Source organism: Haemorhous mexicanus, chromosome 5, assembly GCF_027477595.1.
Source record: "Haemorhous mexicanus isolate bHaeMex1 chromosome 5, bHaeMex1.pri, whole genome shotgun sequence".
NCBI classification, from domain to species: Eukaryota; Metazoa; Chordata; class Aves; order Passeriformes; family Fringillidae; genus Haemorhous; species Haemorhous mexicanus.
Window position 1 is genome coordinate 13393541 of NC_082345.1, and position 16710 is coordinate 13410250.

Genomic DNA, 16710 nt, shown 5'->3' on the forward strand with positions numbered 1-16710 from the left:
ATGACAAATTTTCTTAAGGGCTGGAGTCAAACTTTGAAGTAAAGCGGGATCTTTCTCTAGATATACAGCTGTAAGGGAGACAATTTTTAAGATAGCTGAAGAGAAAAGTGTGCCTAAGACCTTGTCCTTTTTTTTTCCAGTTATATGAGTTAGCCTTTTGGAAGGTATTACATCTCTTCACAAAACTTGCCTCACCATTACAATTGCAACAGAAAAATTCCCCCACCCATTTCCCCAGAAATATTACACCCTCATTGCATGAGTGTTTGAATTAAATGTGGATCCTTAATAACTTTACGGCATTAGTTCACTATCTTTGGAGAAGGGACAGACTGTTTTGCTTCACATTTGCTGTTTTTCATCAAATATTTCAAAGTCCCTTGCATCACTCATTTTAGCAGCAATAAAGACCTATACAAGAATTACAATAATACCCTCTACAAAATAATCTAAAATTATTGTATTGGATGGCCACTTTCGTAGGTCAAAATTTGACTATTTAGGTGTCTTCTGATTAAATTATATCTGCAGTGCTTGTAAAGAAAGTTTAATAATGAAAAGGAATGTTAGTCCTGTGTGTTCCTCTTCACAAGCTACTAGTTTCCAATCTTAGCTTTTCTCTAGTCACATTTACAATACTCATTTCTCATTTGTGTTTCTATACTGGAGAAGGATTTCCTACAAAGTACAAACGGTTCTTTCAGAATATTCAAATCTTTCTCCATAGACTCTGCCAGGCAGCAAGTGCTCACAGCAGAGACTGAAATATGTCCTGATTAGTTCTTGATTGTGGCAATTTCTTACAGGGTCTTCAATGCAGCTTAAAAAGCAGATCAATAAAGCTGAGAAACTAAATCAAAAAAACTTCAAGGGCAAATGGCATACATATGCAGAACCATCAGAAGCCAAGGGGCACACTCCCAAGCCTGCAGAAACCTCTCTAAATAAATAAATACATAACAGAAAGATAGACACCAGTCTAAAAGCAAGAAAGGGGTAACTCAGAAGATAAAGAGTAAAAGAAAGTCAGGTATTTACAACAGAGTGAAAAGGGACTTCAGAAGATGTGATTTTTTTTTTTTTTTAATTTATTTTTCAAATGCGCTGCAAGTCAAGTACATGCAAAATCCATGACAGAATATGCTGCCCCACATGGGCCTCCTGCCTCTAGGACATGCACATGTGCAACTCACTCATTCAGCAAAGGCATGGAGGTTCTCCTCTTGCTTTTCTGCACCATGTTGGCCTGGTTCCTCAGGGAGATGCGGATGAGGGAGGGGGCCAGCCGGCAGGGCTCGCCGTCCACTTGCATGGGGATGGACTTGTACGTCAAAAGCGTCACCTCCCGGCACTGGTGCAGCCGCTCCCCGTGGCCACCCACCTGGAGAGCAGCCTGCAAGAAACAAACAAAATACACAAACAAACAAAACACAGAGCAGGTCTTGGAACCTCTGCTGGTCAGAGTGACCCTGAGATACAGACAAGTCTTTTTTCCCAGCCCAGCAGTCAAAGAAGGAGCCAGGATTCCTCGGCTGTGGTTTTCAAGGTTGTTTATTATTTCTTATCTCTAACATTATTTCCCTGGCCTGCTGAAGTCTGTTCAGCAGGTCAGTCAGAGGCACACTGACTGCCCTCAGAGGCAGTGTGGTCTTTTATACTAAAACCTAAGTGTACTTTATTTACAATAATTTCCCAATACCTATTGCCTATGTTAGACAGTGCATTCCTACCTTAAACCTATCCAAAAGTGCCACCATCACCCAGAAGATCGAGGCTAGGAAGAAGGAGAAAGAAGGACAAAACATGCCCAAATTCCTCCATCTTGGGACCTCAAGCCCCCATTCTAGAAACCTTAAAATTCTACTTTTCACCCTGTAACAAGCAAACTATTATTCTACTTAAACTCTCTTGACTTGTAATTCTTCTCATAAAGGTGGTAATTTGCTCCATGGGTCAAATTCAAAGTCACAGATGTCTTGGGCTCTGTGCCAAGGTCTCTGAGCCCCCTGGCAGGGGCTCAAGCCATCCAGGACAGCCAGAGAGATGTCCTGGGTTCCAACAAGCAGGGAAAAGATAGCTCAGAACAGAGGCAGCTGAGGTATTTAACAAATCCAAAATACCACTTTGCTGGCAGCATCCATTACACAGTACTCCATTTCTCAACTATTCTGAAAGAGCACAATGAAAGCGTTTTCACCCCAAAACTGCAAAGCAACAAGCAGATATCTAACCACATGCATTATAGGACTCATCATCTATATATACACATGTGCACACACAAATAACTGTGCTCATTCTTAAAGGTTTCAATTTGTTTTGGTTGGTTTGTTTTTACAATAACAGTCATGCTAATAATTATTTGCTCTTTCAAATAACATCCCTAATTAGATACATCTGTGAGACAGAAAAATTATTTCCCTTTCCTGAACAGAATGGTCCTTAATGTGAATTAGTAAATTTAAGTTTTTTTATTATGAAAGCTTACATAAGTCAACCTCAACATTAGACAGGCTGAAAAGAGCAAGCAGAAGGACCTTGTTAAAACAATTAAATATCATGTTTAAGAATTCACTTCAAAGAAATTGAGCAAGATAGACAATGAGCAGATCCTTCAAGTTCTAGGCAGATTTGCTTAGGCAGAAATGTATTTTTTTTAATGCATATGACTATTATGAGACAATTCACTCTCATTTCTCAGAGGCAGGAAAAAAATTCTCATATTAATGCAATGCTAACAGAGAACAGTGTAAACACAAGTCAAGGTCTGTGCACTTAATATTTTGGATCAATTGACAATATGATCAATAATACAATAATGCTTTTTGTAAAGTAGTTCTTTCCCTTGGTTTCACAGACCCACTTAGGTACAACAAGCACATCTGAGACATACAAGGCAAGTTAGGATTATATCAACACAGTCTAGGGTTATAATCATTCTTCAGCATGACAACCAAAGCACACCTGTAGACCCACAGTTCTCAACTAGGCTTCCTTTAAAAAGAAACAGAAGCTCAAAGGGCCCTACTTCTTAAATTCAGCCCTAACTAAAATTGCTTGAGATCTGTCTAGCCACTTCCATTGACTAGAACTGTGTTAGTGTCAAAAATAACTCTTCTGACTGAAAACTGTCAGTTTGTACATGCTAAAGTTTTGACAGCATTTTCAAAAACATGTCCTAAACTCCTCTTCATTTTTATTCCACAAGATCTATCAGGCTAATAAACAAAATTTTTTCTTGTGGGTTATTCCCCTAATCCACTAGGCCCATTAAAAAAAAAATTAAAATAAAATAAAATAAAAAGGTCCAGGAAGGTATCCTTGACCCAGACAAACTTCTAAAGGAAAGATTGACCAAGATGGCCTTTGGCTTACTTTGAAGATCAGTTTCTCTTTGAGGAAATAACCATTATCATGGGTATTTACTGAACGTGATATGGACTGAGGGCAGGTCACACAACAAGGGAGTTCAGCTAAAACAGGCTTATCCATCTTTGTTTTGAACTAGCTTACATGAGACAGCAGCAACAAAGGCCTACAGGTATGCAGCTAACTGTGAGCTATAAACATTTGCCAGCAAGTCCAGATGTGGGCCTTCTGCTGGGCACACTAAGCCCAAGCTGAAGTGCCTTAGGTAGGCTGGTGCTAACATGGGGAAAATTGCTAACTCTGGCTGCATTTAACCACCCCCTGAAGACACTGTCACAGTGTTTGGCCACTGCCATAGCAGGATATCAGGGTATTTACAGCAAGATTGCTTTTATGGTATCTCAGTTTTAGTTCACTTTAAAGATGGCATTGGAAGAAAGTGCACTGACAAATTAAAATTGTTGGCTGAATTTCCTTTTCCTAGCAGAATAAAAAGGAGAGAAAAAAATTCAGGCAAGAAATATTAATAAAGTCTTCCACAGCTATTACTAAAGTTTCACAAGACGTTTGGTGAGCACATAGAAACTGTATGTCCATATAAGTTTAAATAATATTTCATGTTTATATACCAGCAGTACTTAAAAATATACTTTAATGCCATAGAAAGAAATATACAAAAGCTAAAGGGAGAAAGGAGTGTTTATTTGATCATAGAACATGCCCACAGTAAAACCATGACTTCATGCTCCTATCATACTGTTCTTACTGTGATAATATTGCCATTTAACTGCAGAGCACTGCACAAGCAAATCATCCATATTTTGCAAGTAATACTTTTTATTATTAAATAACACTTCTCTTATCAGAAAAGAAGTATTTGACTCTGCCATTTAACAGCAGAGCATGCTTTGCCCTTATCTGACTATGGGGAAACAATTCAGTTTTTCAGGAACAAGGAGTATTTTGCACTCTGCAGTGTTACCCAGGGAGCCCTCCCAGGCTGACAGCTTCCCCTGTACTCACCAGTGAAGCCATGGTGAACCCGATGACTTCGATGTAGCCATCGTCGTGACGCTGGGGCTCAAAGTCTCTGTGGTCACCAGGGTTTCCCCAGGGCATTGTGCCAGCACAATACCTACAGAGACAGGTTTGGAGAGCCAGTTGGAGAAAGCAGCTTGCCCTGAGGGGTCCTGACTAGTAGCCTTTTAGCCTGTTCTTTTTGTTCCCAAGCTGATACAACACCCTCAGGCGTACCCACCATAAACTTTATCAGGTTCCTCTCTGAGAGGAAAATGGGGAAACACCAGGAAATAAGTCATAGAGCAGCAGCACTCCCTATTTGCTTTGATTCCTGCTGGTAAACTGTTGAGCCAAAAAGCTGTTTTGCCCCTCTTTCCCCTCTCCCTGCTAGCTTAGCACAAGGAATGCAAAACATTGCATAGCTTGAGGAGGCAGGGAGAAATAAGAAGCAGGAATAGATACAGCTGAGGCATCTTTTTTTTCTACCATCAAAGAATAGATGTAAAAGTGATCTGAAAGGGATAGAAGTGGGAACTTTGGAGAAGTGACACCAAGTAGAAGCTTGCAGTACAGGACTCAAAAGATTAAGGGCTTGGGACTGCCTGTGGAGCAAAGTAGGAAGTTGTCTAAAGCAGTGGTCTCCAAAGTGGGGTACATGCAAGAAAAATCCACAGCTGACAAGACAATTAGAGTGTATGAAGAAAACTATTACTTTTACTTTCAATAATAAAGCACACATTAAAAACATACATATTGCTTGTTATACTAGAATAGATGCACATGTATATAATTTATAAATATACATATATTGAGGTGATGCTTAAAAGCTTTTTACTGACAGAGATGCACAATCAAATTAAGTTTGGAGACTACAGTTCTAGAGAACAGGAGACCAACAACTTTTGATAATTCAGCTTTATTTTTATTACAAGGACACCTTGTAACATGTTTAAAACTGTGACTTCTTTCAGCAGTTTGATATTCCTTAACTGCTAAAATATTTATCCTTCCCCCCTCTCCATTTCTGTCCCCTCCTCCCCATTTGCTTTTTTTTCACACTTGGACTCTAATTAAGAAAAAGACCAGGTATCTGATGTCACCCTGGTTTTTTAAGTTTTTCTAAGCCTTCCTATGTTTACATTCTTGTAACAAGCTTTCTCACACACTTTATGTAAATAACTTATTGCTTTGCATTCTTTTATAGAGAAGGAAAAATTTGATGGACTGTTGGTTTGTCCAGTGTCATTGGAGATGTGTCACTGTCATACTCCAATCCACTGTCACTTTTGGAAATTTATAAATATTAGAGTCAGAAATTAAACTTCCCTCTTTTTTACCTTGAAGAGCTGCGTGTCCACATCATTTTATTTCGTGTCCTATAGCAGCAGTCTGTTCCTTTAAAAACTTGTTTGCAGGTTAGATGCACAGCTTTTCAAAGTGTATTTGCTAAGCATTTCTACTGTATCAGGATATTCAACTTTTTAAGGAATGGTTTTGCTGCACCCTGAACTCTGATGCCATTCTGCATAGCTCATTAACAGCATTATAAGGAGCCAGCTCTCAATGAGGTGAGAAAATGCTTCCTGCACATTCACCCGGCCTAGGAAAACTGTCAGGTGTCTTTTGAAAACTATTGTTATTTTTCTCGCATAACTTGAAGAATCTGTCTTGAGCTTACCTGGGTATGTTTAAAAACACTATACACTGGAACTTCAGCTCCTGGATCTTTGGAGTCAGGTCTGTACCATCACACTACAAAGCCAAAGTGACAGAGCACAGAGAAATTGCTGAATGGAGCCACAGACAAGAGAAGTGTTGCTGCTTTGTAATAACTTTCCCAAGACTTTCCTTGGAATGTGTTGCAAATGTCATGCTCAAAACTGAAAAGTAACAGAGCCATTAAACTCTCACCTCACTCTCTCTCCAAACCTCCACCCCCTTCCCACAATACTATGGCACAATTTCTTATACTCACCACAACTTTAACATGCTTGGATAAATCTCTTGAGCTTCTTTGCAGAAAGTCTGTAAAGGCTGCCTGCAACAGAAATCAGTGCAGGAATTTTCAACACTTCCACTCTTTTTTTTTTTTTTCTCCTCAGTTCTTACCCCTCCACAGAGTGAATTACCGAAGTGCCATCCTTTGGTCAGAGTAACTCCCTCAGAAGACATGATTTGATTTTATTTTTTTACATAGTGATATTCTGCTTTTGAGAGCTTAACTGAAAAAAAGTCCTTGAAAACCCAAGCTCAATGATATCCTGAACCATTAAGCACAAATTCTTGCTCACATGCTTGTTTCCATATTAAAGGCACGTGGGTGTTATCATCTAGAAAGACATTATATGCCATTCATTATCAAACTAGTGTTTACTCTTAATGGCTTTAGAATAAAGTGCTGTCCATTTGCCTCCTGAATGCACAAGTGGGTAATTATATGTGCATATTCACCCATCATTAATCACTCCAAATATCTGATTTGTGCCCTGAACTCCCCACCACCCTACATCCAAGACTGCTCTTCAAAGCTACAAAGATAAAGGCCAAAACTTTGGGAATTCCTCTAGAAAATTCAGTATCAATGCAGTTCCCAAGCCCTGAAAGAAGCAGAGCAGTGCCTTGAGAAGTTTATGAGCCAGAAGCAGAAGAACCAGGATATGACCAGGACTGTGTCCAAAGGAGTGGCACTTTTCTCACCTACCCAGCTCTGTATAATAACAGTACCACACGCTCTTTTCTACAGACACCTGTGTGTGGCACTGCCAGAAACTGCATGAGTGCACTTGAAATTGTGACAGGCAGAATGAACTGGCATGAGCTCCTGATGTGAGAAAATGAGGGCGATGGTAATTAAGAAGACATCCAAGTAAGTTAACATCATTCTGTAAGACAAATCTGTACTTACCCCGGCATAAAACATTTTATTTCTAAATCGGCTGTTGAATTTCTCTGGATTTGCTTCTGTGAAAGGATGAAAAGTAAAAGGATGAACACCCTAATAAAACAAGGAGACTTCATTATACTTTCACATTCTCTGCCAACACTACAGTGCTTTCAGTGTATCACTCACAGAAAATATTACCATAAATATGTTTTCCATGTGTGAGTCCCCCATCTGTGCCTTTCTCTGCTATCAGATTTCAAACACTGATATTGAATCCTTCCCTTTTCTTGTAGAGAGTGGAAATAAAGCAAAGAGGTAACAAGAATTCAATCAGTTAATTTAACACCTCTCAGACTATTCATCATGTGATAGAATAAAATAGAATTTTAAGACTGGTTTCTAACAATGGAGAACAAATCTATAAAAGGTATTAGAAATTTATGAAACAATAACTCATGCTTTGAACCACGAATAAAGCATTAATAAATTACAAGACGAAACAGCCCCTAAATTCTGATGTGTTAGAGTTACTAAGGAATAGACATTTCTACCCAAAGATTTCTGCAGAAAAATTAAAAAACAAAAAAAAAAGAGAATTGGTTACTCTAAAACCTATTTAGAAACCCGTTTCATTTTGATTAGACTCCAAGAGATGGAGACTTTTAAGTCTAGTAGCAATGTACCTCCAATGGTTAATTATTTTCACTGTTAATGTATATGTGGCGGTTTCCAATCTTGAAATTTTCAGTCTTCAACTGCCAACTGCTAAATCTTGTTATACTTCCCTGTCAGATTAAAGAGCCTTCAACTATCAGATATCTTCTCCTCAAGAAAATACTTATAGGCAGTGATTAAATAGCCTCTTAACCTTCTTTCCAATAAACTAAATGGAGTTCCCTTATCTCCCAATATGAGGCACATTTCCCAGAATACAGTTCATTCTTGAGCCTCCTTGGAAACTGCTTTCCTTGTTTGTGGCATCTAGAGATTCCAGAAGCAGCCCTTCTGACCCTGTATTCAGTGATAGTGCAGCTACTCACCCTGGCTCATTGATTCTCTAGTGAGAACATCAAACTACCAAGGCAGTCCTTCTGGCTAAAGCATCCAAATTACCTCTCAAATGACTACTTAAAACAATACTTCCAGTGCTCTTGAAAGCCACTACATCTCACAAAATATGGCTCCATTTTGTAAGGATGAGCTGCTTGAGGTTTCTGATTTGCTTCTTGGCTCAGTTACTCTATCTGTTGCTGCATCTCAGGTGACCCAAACTCAGTCAGGGTCACTTCTACTTCAAACAATTAATTTAATTGCAAAAGTCACTCTCATCTCACTTACTGAGGTCACAGCTCTTTGAAGAGAGTCTCAACACCCCATGCTAAGCAGCAGAAGGCTTCTGAAGGCTTAGTGCCTGTGCTGCACATTCTCTCATGCAAGTATCCCTAATGGTTCCAGACAGCAGACACCACAGCACTGGACCTTACATGGATCTTATGACAAACACTCCCCTCAACTAAAGCCCCAGTTTAGAACAGGAAAAGGAGCCTTTCTGATGTCAGGGACTCAGCAGTCCCTCAACCTACTGGTCCTTCTTCTGCCAACACAGATGAGCACTGGTAGGGAGGAAGGACTGTGATGGAAAATAGAGCCTTAAGTTGAACTAAATTAGAAGTGAATTATTGAGTGTGTATCCAAGGCTCACTCCATCCTCATCATTACTGAACTATCAAAGAAATAGAAATATGGAATGTGTTAGACTCTGTCTGTGTGCAGTGGGGAAGTTTCCTGCAAATTAACAGTCCTGCACAGCTGAGGGATCAGGCAGCATATCAGCAGGGATAAAGTAAATTGCATCTTCCATGCTCTACCAAAGCATAAGGACACCAATGGAGGAAGTTGGAAAGAGCCAGTACTCAGAACACTTCCCAAAAAAGCACAGCTAAATACATCAGACTTGGATCCAATCCTCAAGTCTCAATGTGTTTAGTCACAAGTGTAGAGGTTGCCATGGAAAAGGCCACATTAATATATAGGTTCCTCAGTGACACTGCAATCACTGCTTATTCTAAATATAACAGCTGACCAATATCTACTGCTAAAAGTGTCCTGTTGGCTGAGAGCTCATATCAATTTATCTTATTTTGGTTTTCAGGAATGACATTTGTTTTAATACTATATGTGATTACAATAGTTCTACATAAGAAATGTTTGCAGCCTATGTATGCAGCAAATGTATGTGTCTCAAGAGCCCAAATGCTGTAGCTGTGCAAGTACTTTACATTTTGCTACCATTGCTAAGAATTTCTCTGGATCATCATCAGTAGTAAATAAGTTCATAATCTGCTGTGCAATGCTAAATTGACCAAGCCACAGGATTCCTTGGGCTGGAAGGAGCCTTTAAAGTTCATCTAGTCCAACCTCCTGCAATGGGCAGGGACTTCTTCACCTAGATCAGGCTGCTCAGAACCTCATTCAATCCAACTTCAAATGTTTCCAGGGATGGAGCCTGCACCAGCTCTCTGGGCAACCTGTGCCACTGTTTTATCAGCTTCATTGTCAAAAAACTTATTCTTTATATCTCGTCCAAATTCACACTATTTTTGCTTAGAGCCATTATCCCTTGTCCTACTGAAACAGGACCCATTTTTCTTATAAATCCCCTTCAAGTACTGAAAGGCTATAGTAAGTGCTCCCAGGAACCTTTTCTTCTCCAGGCAGAACAACCCCAACTCCACATGAAAAACAATACAACCCACACAACAGCAACACCTTCAAGGCTTTCCTATAAGCTTTCCTCTTCTAAAATACATAGAATTCACTTCATATATTTTAGCATTTGAGAAGACAAGGATGACACCAGCAGTGAGGACTTGTGCTACAGAAGCTCTCCTGGCCATACATACTCAGACACTCAGCTTGCTCTGCCAAGTGCTTTTTCACCCGTGTAAATTTTTAAAACCCTGGCATGTTGGAATAACATTCATCCTTTATGGGGCTCCATAACCTCATTATTAAATAATGCCTCCATTAAATGAGAAAGTAGCCATGCATTTAATCTATACAGTATATTCACAGTCACATTAGCAATGCAGAGTGACATGCACTCATAAAAAAAAATGCATACAGCTGTCATAATTTCATTCCTGTGCCCTTTTGTGGCCCCTCATTATTATTCCTAAAGCTTGAAGCAGTCTTAAACATCATAAAATATGCATTAGCTCATTCCATCATGTATCCTGCTCTTTATTTAGCCTGGCATTAGAGTGCTATCTTTTCATCTTGAAATGACACTCTGATAGTATGACAGTGACTATGAGGAAGGCTGTGTTTCAAAAAAAACCACCGGCATATGAAGCTGGAATAACCAAAAGCTGAAGGCAGACACCTGAACAAGGTTTGTTTCTACAAGCACACCTGCCTAAACCATATAAATAGAGCTGTTCATATCAGTCCTGAAGCCACAAGTCAGTCTGTACAGGGTGGCACAGCTGCCACTGTCGAGGGGACAAGACAAGGCGCTACAGCTGCTCAAATTCCTGACACTTCTGTGGACATTGAACCCTTTAACTTGCACAGAGAACTCTGGGTCTGTACCAAGTCCAGAGTATGGCATACTGGTCCATAGGTAACAGCTGTTCAGTTTGAGAATACAATTACATTCCTGCCACTTCCAGTCTTGTGGCTCTTCTCTTCCCTCCACTTTCACACTCACACCTGACATATATTATCTCCTTTACAAGAGCTAACACTTTGTAAAGCTTTCCTTTCAGCCCTTTTCCTCCAGTACATTACAGTCTTCTTTGTACTTTTTTCATTTCTTAATCATGAAGTCCCTTGGAAACTCATAATACAATCACTTTTTCTTCTTGTATGTATCTTAAGGTTTCATGTTCCAGCTTTACTTCTGAATTACAAGAACAGGATGTTAAATCCAACTCTATTTCTAATTAATAACTGCCCATTCACAAGGCTAAGGAAATATAAATTCATATTACCTCTGGATTCATGGAACTCCAGTGTAACATGTGCATCAAATCCAAGACTGAAGTAATTATTGAAGACATTGAGGGGAAGCTGCAATTAGATAACACAGAGACATTGAAACAGCATGAATGAACAATTTCTCAACACACCAGGTTTTAACTATTTCAACTTGGCTCATCATGGAAACCTACTAAGAACAAAGTGGAATATATCAGGGAAATGTAAGCAGAAGGTTGCTCTGAAGGTTAGTAATGGCTTGTGGAAAATAATCAGATACACAAATAGACCTACAGTGTTCTATGATCACGTGTGTGCCTTTGTTTACACATCAGAGGGTTCCTTATGTTGTCATTTAGATTTCCCATAAGGCTGCGCCGCTTAACATATCACCAACACAAAGGTTTTCAAAGGTTTTTTTGGCTCTTCAAGCTCAGCATGGCAAATGAAGCTCCAGCTGTGTCCCTCTCATGCCATATATAACCAGGAGCAAGCCAAGTCCCAGAGAAGAAGCCCTAATCCTATTGAGGATGTGTGAGGCAGGCAGGCACACATCTGGCGTCTTCTTTGTTTCACATACCCAGCAGGGCTGTAGAGAGGCAACTGTAGCATCCAATAGATAAACTGGAAATTATGACTGAGAAGAAGAAAATCGTTCACAGAATCAGGAGGTTTTTTAAGTTTTGTAGCATTTTCAACATCTCCAGTCAAAATGTAAAATTACTATGTGATTTCCTTGCAAAAATTCTCATTCTTCAACTACCAAGATACACTAGTGGTGATTACATGAAAACACAGATAGAAAGAAGTTAAATAGAAAAATACACCACCTTGCTGTAAAGTAGGAAACTGCTGGTATCCATTAGCAAAATGCTAAGGAATTAAATTTTACATCCTGTTTTTAGTTTTGCCTAACTGGGGAATGGATGGCAGTTGTCCTGCAACTAGAGGAACAACAATGACCTTTCTGATAAAATGCTAGGGATTTTGTTTCCAGGATTTAATCTTTAACATAAATGTTAAATGCCAGGGTGTTTCAAACAACAAATAAATGCCTTTCACACAATTCTGGAATCACTGACACATGAAAAGAATCAAAGGAAGAGATGCAAATAGAAAATTTAAAAGTTGCAGAACTCCCCACCCATGCTGCCTAAAGTGTAACTCAAAGAGGTTCATAAGCATTCTGTAGCTGCCATGGGAAAAGGCAGGCTCTAACCTTACGTGCCCCATCCTCCAGCTCATCCTGGGGCAAATCAGGGTTGCGCTCAACCTGGAGATTCCAACGGTCCAGCTGGACAATGGTTCCATCTTCTACATGGCACAGGATCTTAGACACTGGCTCATCTGTGTAACCCTGACAGCAGAATGACCGGAGTATCAGCCATGGATGATGAAAACAAATCAAGTTACCAATGACCTACAGACTTCCCTCCTTTCACACATGCCTGAAACGCTTGATAAATTTTTGATCAAGCATTTTAATAAGCAACTACTGAGGTGCACAAGTCTAGGGCAGGCAAAGTAAGGCCATAAGGAGAGGAATTCAAAGAATATCTGCCTTTTCTGGAATAAGCCTAGTACTGTAGTAAAGGATAAATAAAGAGAAAGTATAAATGATGCTTAAATTAGAAGCCTGTTTACTGTTCTTGTTACTTGGCCTGAAATACCAGATACATCTTCATACACTTGTATTGCAACAACAGCATTAGTAATTCAAAATCCCAGACTGCAAACTGAAGCAAACCATTAAAGCAAGCCAGAGTGAAACAGACCTTGGACACAGCCCTGCCTGCTATTTTAGCCAAAAGGAGATTCCACCCCACACAACTAAATCTGAGCAGCAAGTTGGGAACCCACATAAAGGCACCCCAGCCAGTCCTTACCCCACCCCAGTTGAGGGTGCGGGCAAGGTCGTTCCCAGTGCCAAGTGGAAGGACAGCCACAGGAGGTGGGGGGCTGAGTTGCAGCTCATCGAGGATGGACAGGATCCAGCCTACCTATTAAAAGGAAAATTAGGAGAACCTTTAGGAATATTATAGGGGAAAAGAAATATTTTGATCATACCATATTCCTTTTTATGGAGAAGATCAAGTAAAGAAAATCTAAAAATGAATGAAGAATAATATGGACAATTCAAGATAATTATTTTTTTAATTACCATTATTTCAAAAGAAACTCAACCTTTGACAAACAGCTATGAAAGAAAATGAGAGACACATCAAAACATCATGGTGTCTCAGAACTTGCCCTGCCAAGCACGAACTTGCTCACAAGTCTCCCTCTCCCACAGGAGAGACCTTAGTGCTGAATTATTTCATTCAGTACAAGGCATTGTATCTATCTATATATATATATATATATATATATACACACACAATATACAGATACACACACAAACGTATCTAATAAAAGACTAGACTAAAAGGTAGACTGCAGCTCAAGGTTGGAGGCTTTGGATTGGAACAGCAAATCTGTCTCTTTTGTATCCTCAGCTATTAGTTATTTCAGAGAGCTATTTCTTCTATCTTTCTTCTGGAACTACATAAAGCTTTCAAATAGAAATCTATCCAGAAGGAACAAATTACTGTAAATTATTTTGTTCTCATTAAATGGTAATTTTCAATGGGGAGAAAGAACTGTTGCCAAAGATGTTATCAAGCTTTTGGTGACTGAAATTCTTGCTGCAAAAACAAAGGACTGTTCCTTAAACTTCTTGTCACCTAAAAAAAACAAGTGAAGAACCTGTGCTGAATTTTTAGATAAAGAAATAATAAAAATAACCAGAAGATTATTTTTCCTCTTGCTGGTTTTCAAAGATGCAGTTTCTACTGCAAATGTGAGCCTTTAAATAGGACAGAAAGCCTAAATCCTGACTACATCTGGATTGAATTTTTCTTGTCCCAGCTAATATTACTGTGATTTCAAAGATATTCTCAATCCAAAGCAGGGCAGCTTCACAAAAGGCACCCAGCATAGCATGGCCATCAGGAAAAATAGCTGGAGTTTGAAGGACTGCAGAGGAGGTGGCCTGGTAAATAAAGAAACCACCATGCTATTTAGTATTCTAGGATATTTCTTTCTCCAATTCTCTTCAAATTAAATTTATTTTTGCACAAATGGCATTTATCAGATAGCTATTTATCATAACCAATTGTCCAATTATTAAAGCCTTCAGCTGGGATGTGATCCCCTACTTGAGTTCATTGTCTGACAAAAGCCATCTCAAGTACTTACAGCTCTCATGACCATGGATGTCATCAAAAATACTGAGGTCTTTAAAGGGCTTTTCAGAGGTAAGTAATCCTCTCTCTTTCAAAATATCTATACTTCTGCACTGATAACAGGAGACAGAATAAAAAGTCAAGATAATATCAGAAGGGCCAGGACTTCTTAAAGAAGTTGGTCATTGTCATTGTCACTGACTTAATCCGCACATCTGTGCTTCAGCCTCCCACTGCTACAGGTAACATCCAAATACCCACCACTTTTGTAAATGCTTTTAACTGATGAACAAGTTTCAATTTATAAGCACAACGTTGCTATTTAACTTGAGGTCACTTCTAAACCTTGTACATTAGTTGCACAATCCAGGATGACACATACTATCATTTCCCTGTAAACAGAAAGCTCCTGACTGTTTTGAAAGCAAAGCTTTCCACTTCTGCCCTGAAGTGACAATGGAAAAGTTACTATAAAGTTCTGATTCACCTCAATAATGAGAGGTAACATCTGGTCTCATTGCATATTCATTAAGTCCATTTGAGTCAGATTTTTCATTTCTACATGTAATGGCTTTGGGAATAACTAGATATTAATTTGTTTCAAACTGTGCAGCAGCAGAGGTAACAGTGGAGTGCTGCACATACTAATGAGAAGGTGCTGCCACCTCTCGCACAGTTCAGCAAAAAAAAATAGAATGGTCTGACTTAATGTAGTTGTATTCTTTTCTCTTTTAATATCTTAACGATAATTTTTTTCCCCTTCCTCAGATGGGAAAGAAAACAGATGGAAATACTTTTTCTCAGCTGATGCCTCTGGCTAAAGGACTGCCTTTCATGTTTAAAGGAAACGTTCATCATTCAGTAAGAGTCATGTCTTGGTTTCCCATGTACCAGCAAGAAAGTGGTCTTATCATGGATTTTTTTTTCTTCATTCTTGCAGGGGACACATTGATATTAATATCCCTACCCCTGTGGTTTTAAAAGAACAGAAAAAAGCTGGAAAAATCCCCCCAGAAGTTCAAGCTGAGGTGAATTAAGAGAGGGGATTCAGCTCTCTACAAAATAAACCAACCACCTCTCTATGCCCTAAATCATCTATATAGATATGTTCTGTCCAATCACTGCATCTTATGAGTAGTAATTCATTTTCCTTACCATTCTTACTGCTAAAATTGCCATCAAATTCATGTTGAGGAACTGAGCCCCTAGAGATTAAAGGTCAGCTTTTCAAATGTATTAGCATTCAGTGTCACAGACTGAGATTTAAAATATTTTTAACTACTGGAAAGAGAATGCAGTTATAGTAACTCCATTACCACTCATGACCTTCAGACCATGAGCTACAGAGTTTTTCTCCAAATGAAGGTGCACAAATCCTTTCAAGACCTGACCCCATTCACTTATCCAGGAACACAGAAATTGTGTTGTAAAGTACTGAACCTGGATCTGCCAGGGTCTAGCAGGAAGGAGAAGAAATTAAGATATAATGGCTCCCAGACACTAAGTTAGCCCTCAGGTCAAACATATATAGTGAGAGGAGACCAGAAAAGTTAGTTTTTATTCCTTTAGGCTGTACAAAATCTTTATGCATAACGGAAAGAGTGTTTTGGACATGAGAACCTGGCCTCATATCTTCACAGGACAGACGACACAAAATTGAAAAACAAATATTAGATTCCACAAGTGTAAGATAGGTTGTCTCTCTGTGCTTCTGCAGGCAGGGTGAGGTGGGAAACCCACCACTGTGAGGAGTTTAATCACTTGCTCAAAGACCATGGCACTGCCAGGTCCCTGCCACCTACCGTCCCATCCCCGCCACACGCCAGGATCCGCAGGTTGGGCACTTTTCTGTACAGCTCCAGCCTGGCCAGGGAGGAAAAGGGGGAAGAAAAGGAGAAAAATGTAAGAACAGCAATGCAGACATTTTTAATGCATTTTGCTGAGTGACAGTGTAACCACCACTTACTGCATTTTCAAATATTCATTACTAAGAATATGAGTAGAGGTGGAAATTCGAAACCACTTGGATGTGAAATGAGGCCTCCCTACATGTCAGGCAGCACCTCCTGACAAGTGTTTGATCAGTTTAGCATCTTTCAATTTTCATATTCCCTCTAGGGAGGTGAAAATCTTTCATTTTTCTCTTACCCTAAAGTAAACAAATTTAAACACTGAGGTTTTAAAACAATATTTAATGTTTTTCATCATGACTTGTTGAGGTACCATTTCTGAGTC

At 39.3% G+C, this 16710-nt stretch overlaps 1 protein-coding gene across 1 annotated transcript in view; it reads right to left on the reverse strand.

Moving 5' to 3' along the window:
• Positions 1 to 16710, reverse strand: part of DGKI (diacylglycerol kinase iota) — a 124391-nt gene that overhangs the window by 75339 nt on the left and 32342 nt on the right. The window contains exons 11-19 of the mRNA XM_059845932.1: positions 16274 to 16338; positions 13138 to 13247; positions 12471 to 12608; positions 11266 to 11344; positions 7292 to 7347; positions 6362 to 6424; positions 6065 to 6138; positions 4390 to 4501; positions 1194 to 1393 (exon numbers count right to left, since the gene is read on the reverse strand). Of these exons, the coding sequence (XP_059701915.1) occupies positions 1194 to 1393; positions 4390 to 4501; positions 6065 to 6138; positions 6362 to 6424; positions 7292 to 7347; positions 11266 to 11344; positions 12471 to 12608; positions 13138 to 13247; positions 16274 to 16338 (897 nt within the window). The remainder of the gene's footprint in view (positions 1 to 1193; positions 1394 to 4389; positions 4502 to 6064; positions 6139 to 6361; positions 6425 to 7291; positions 7348 to 11265; positions 11345 to 12470; positions 12609 to 13137; positions 13248 to 16273; positions 16339 to 16710) is intronic.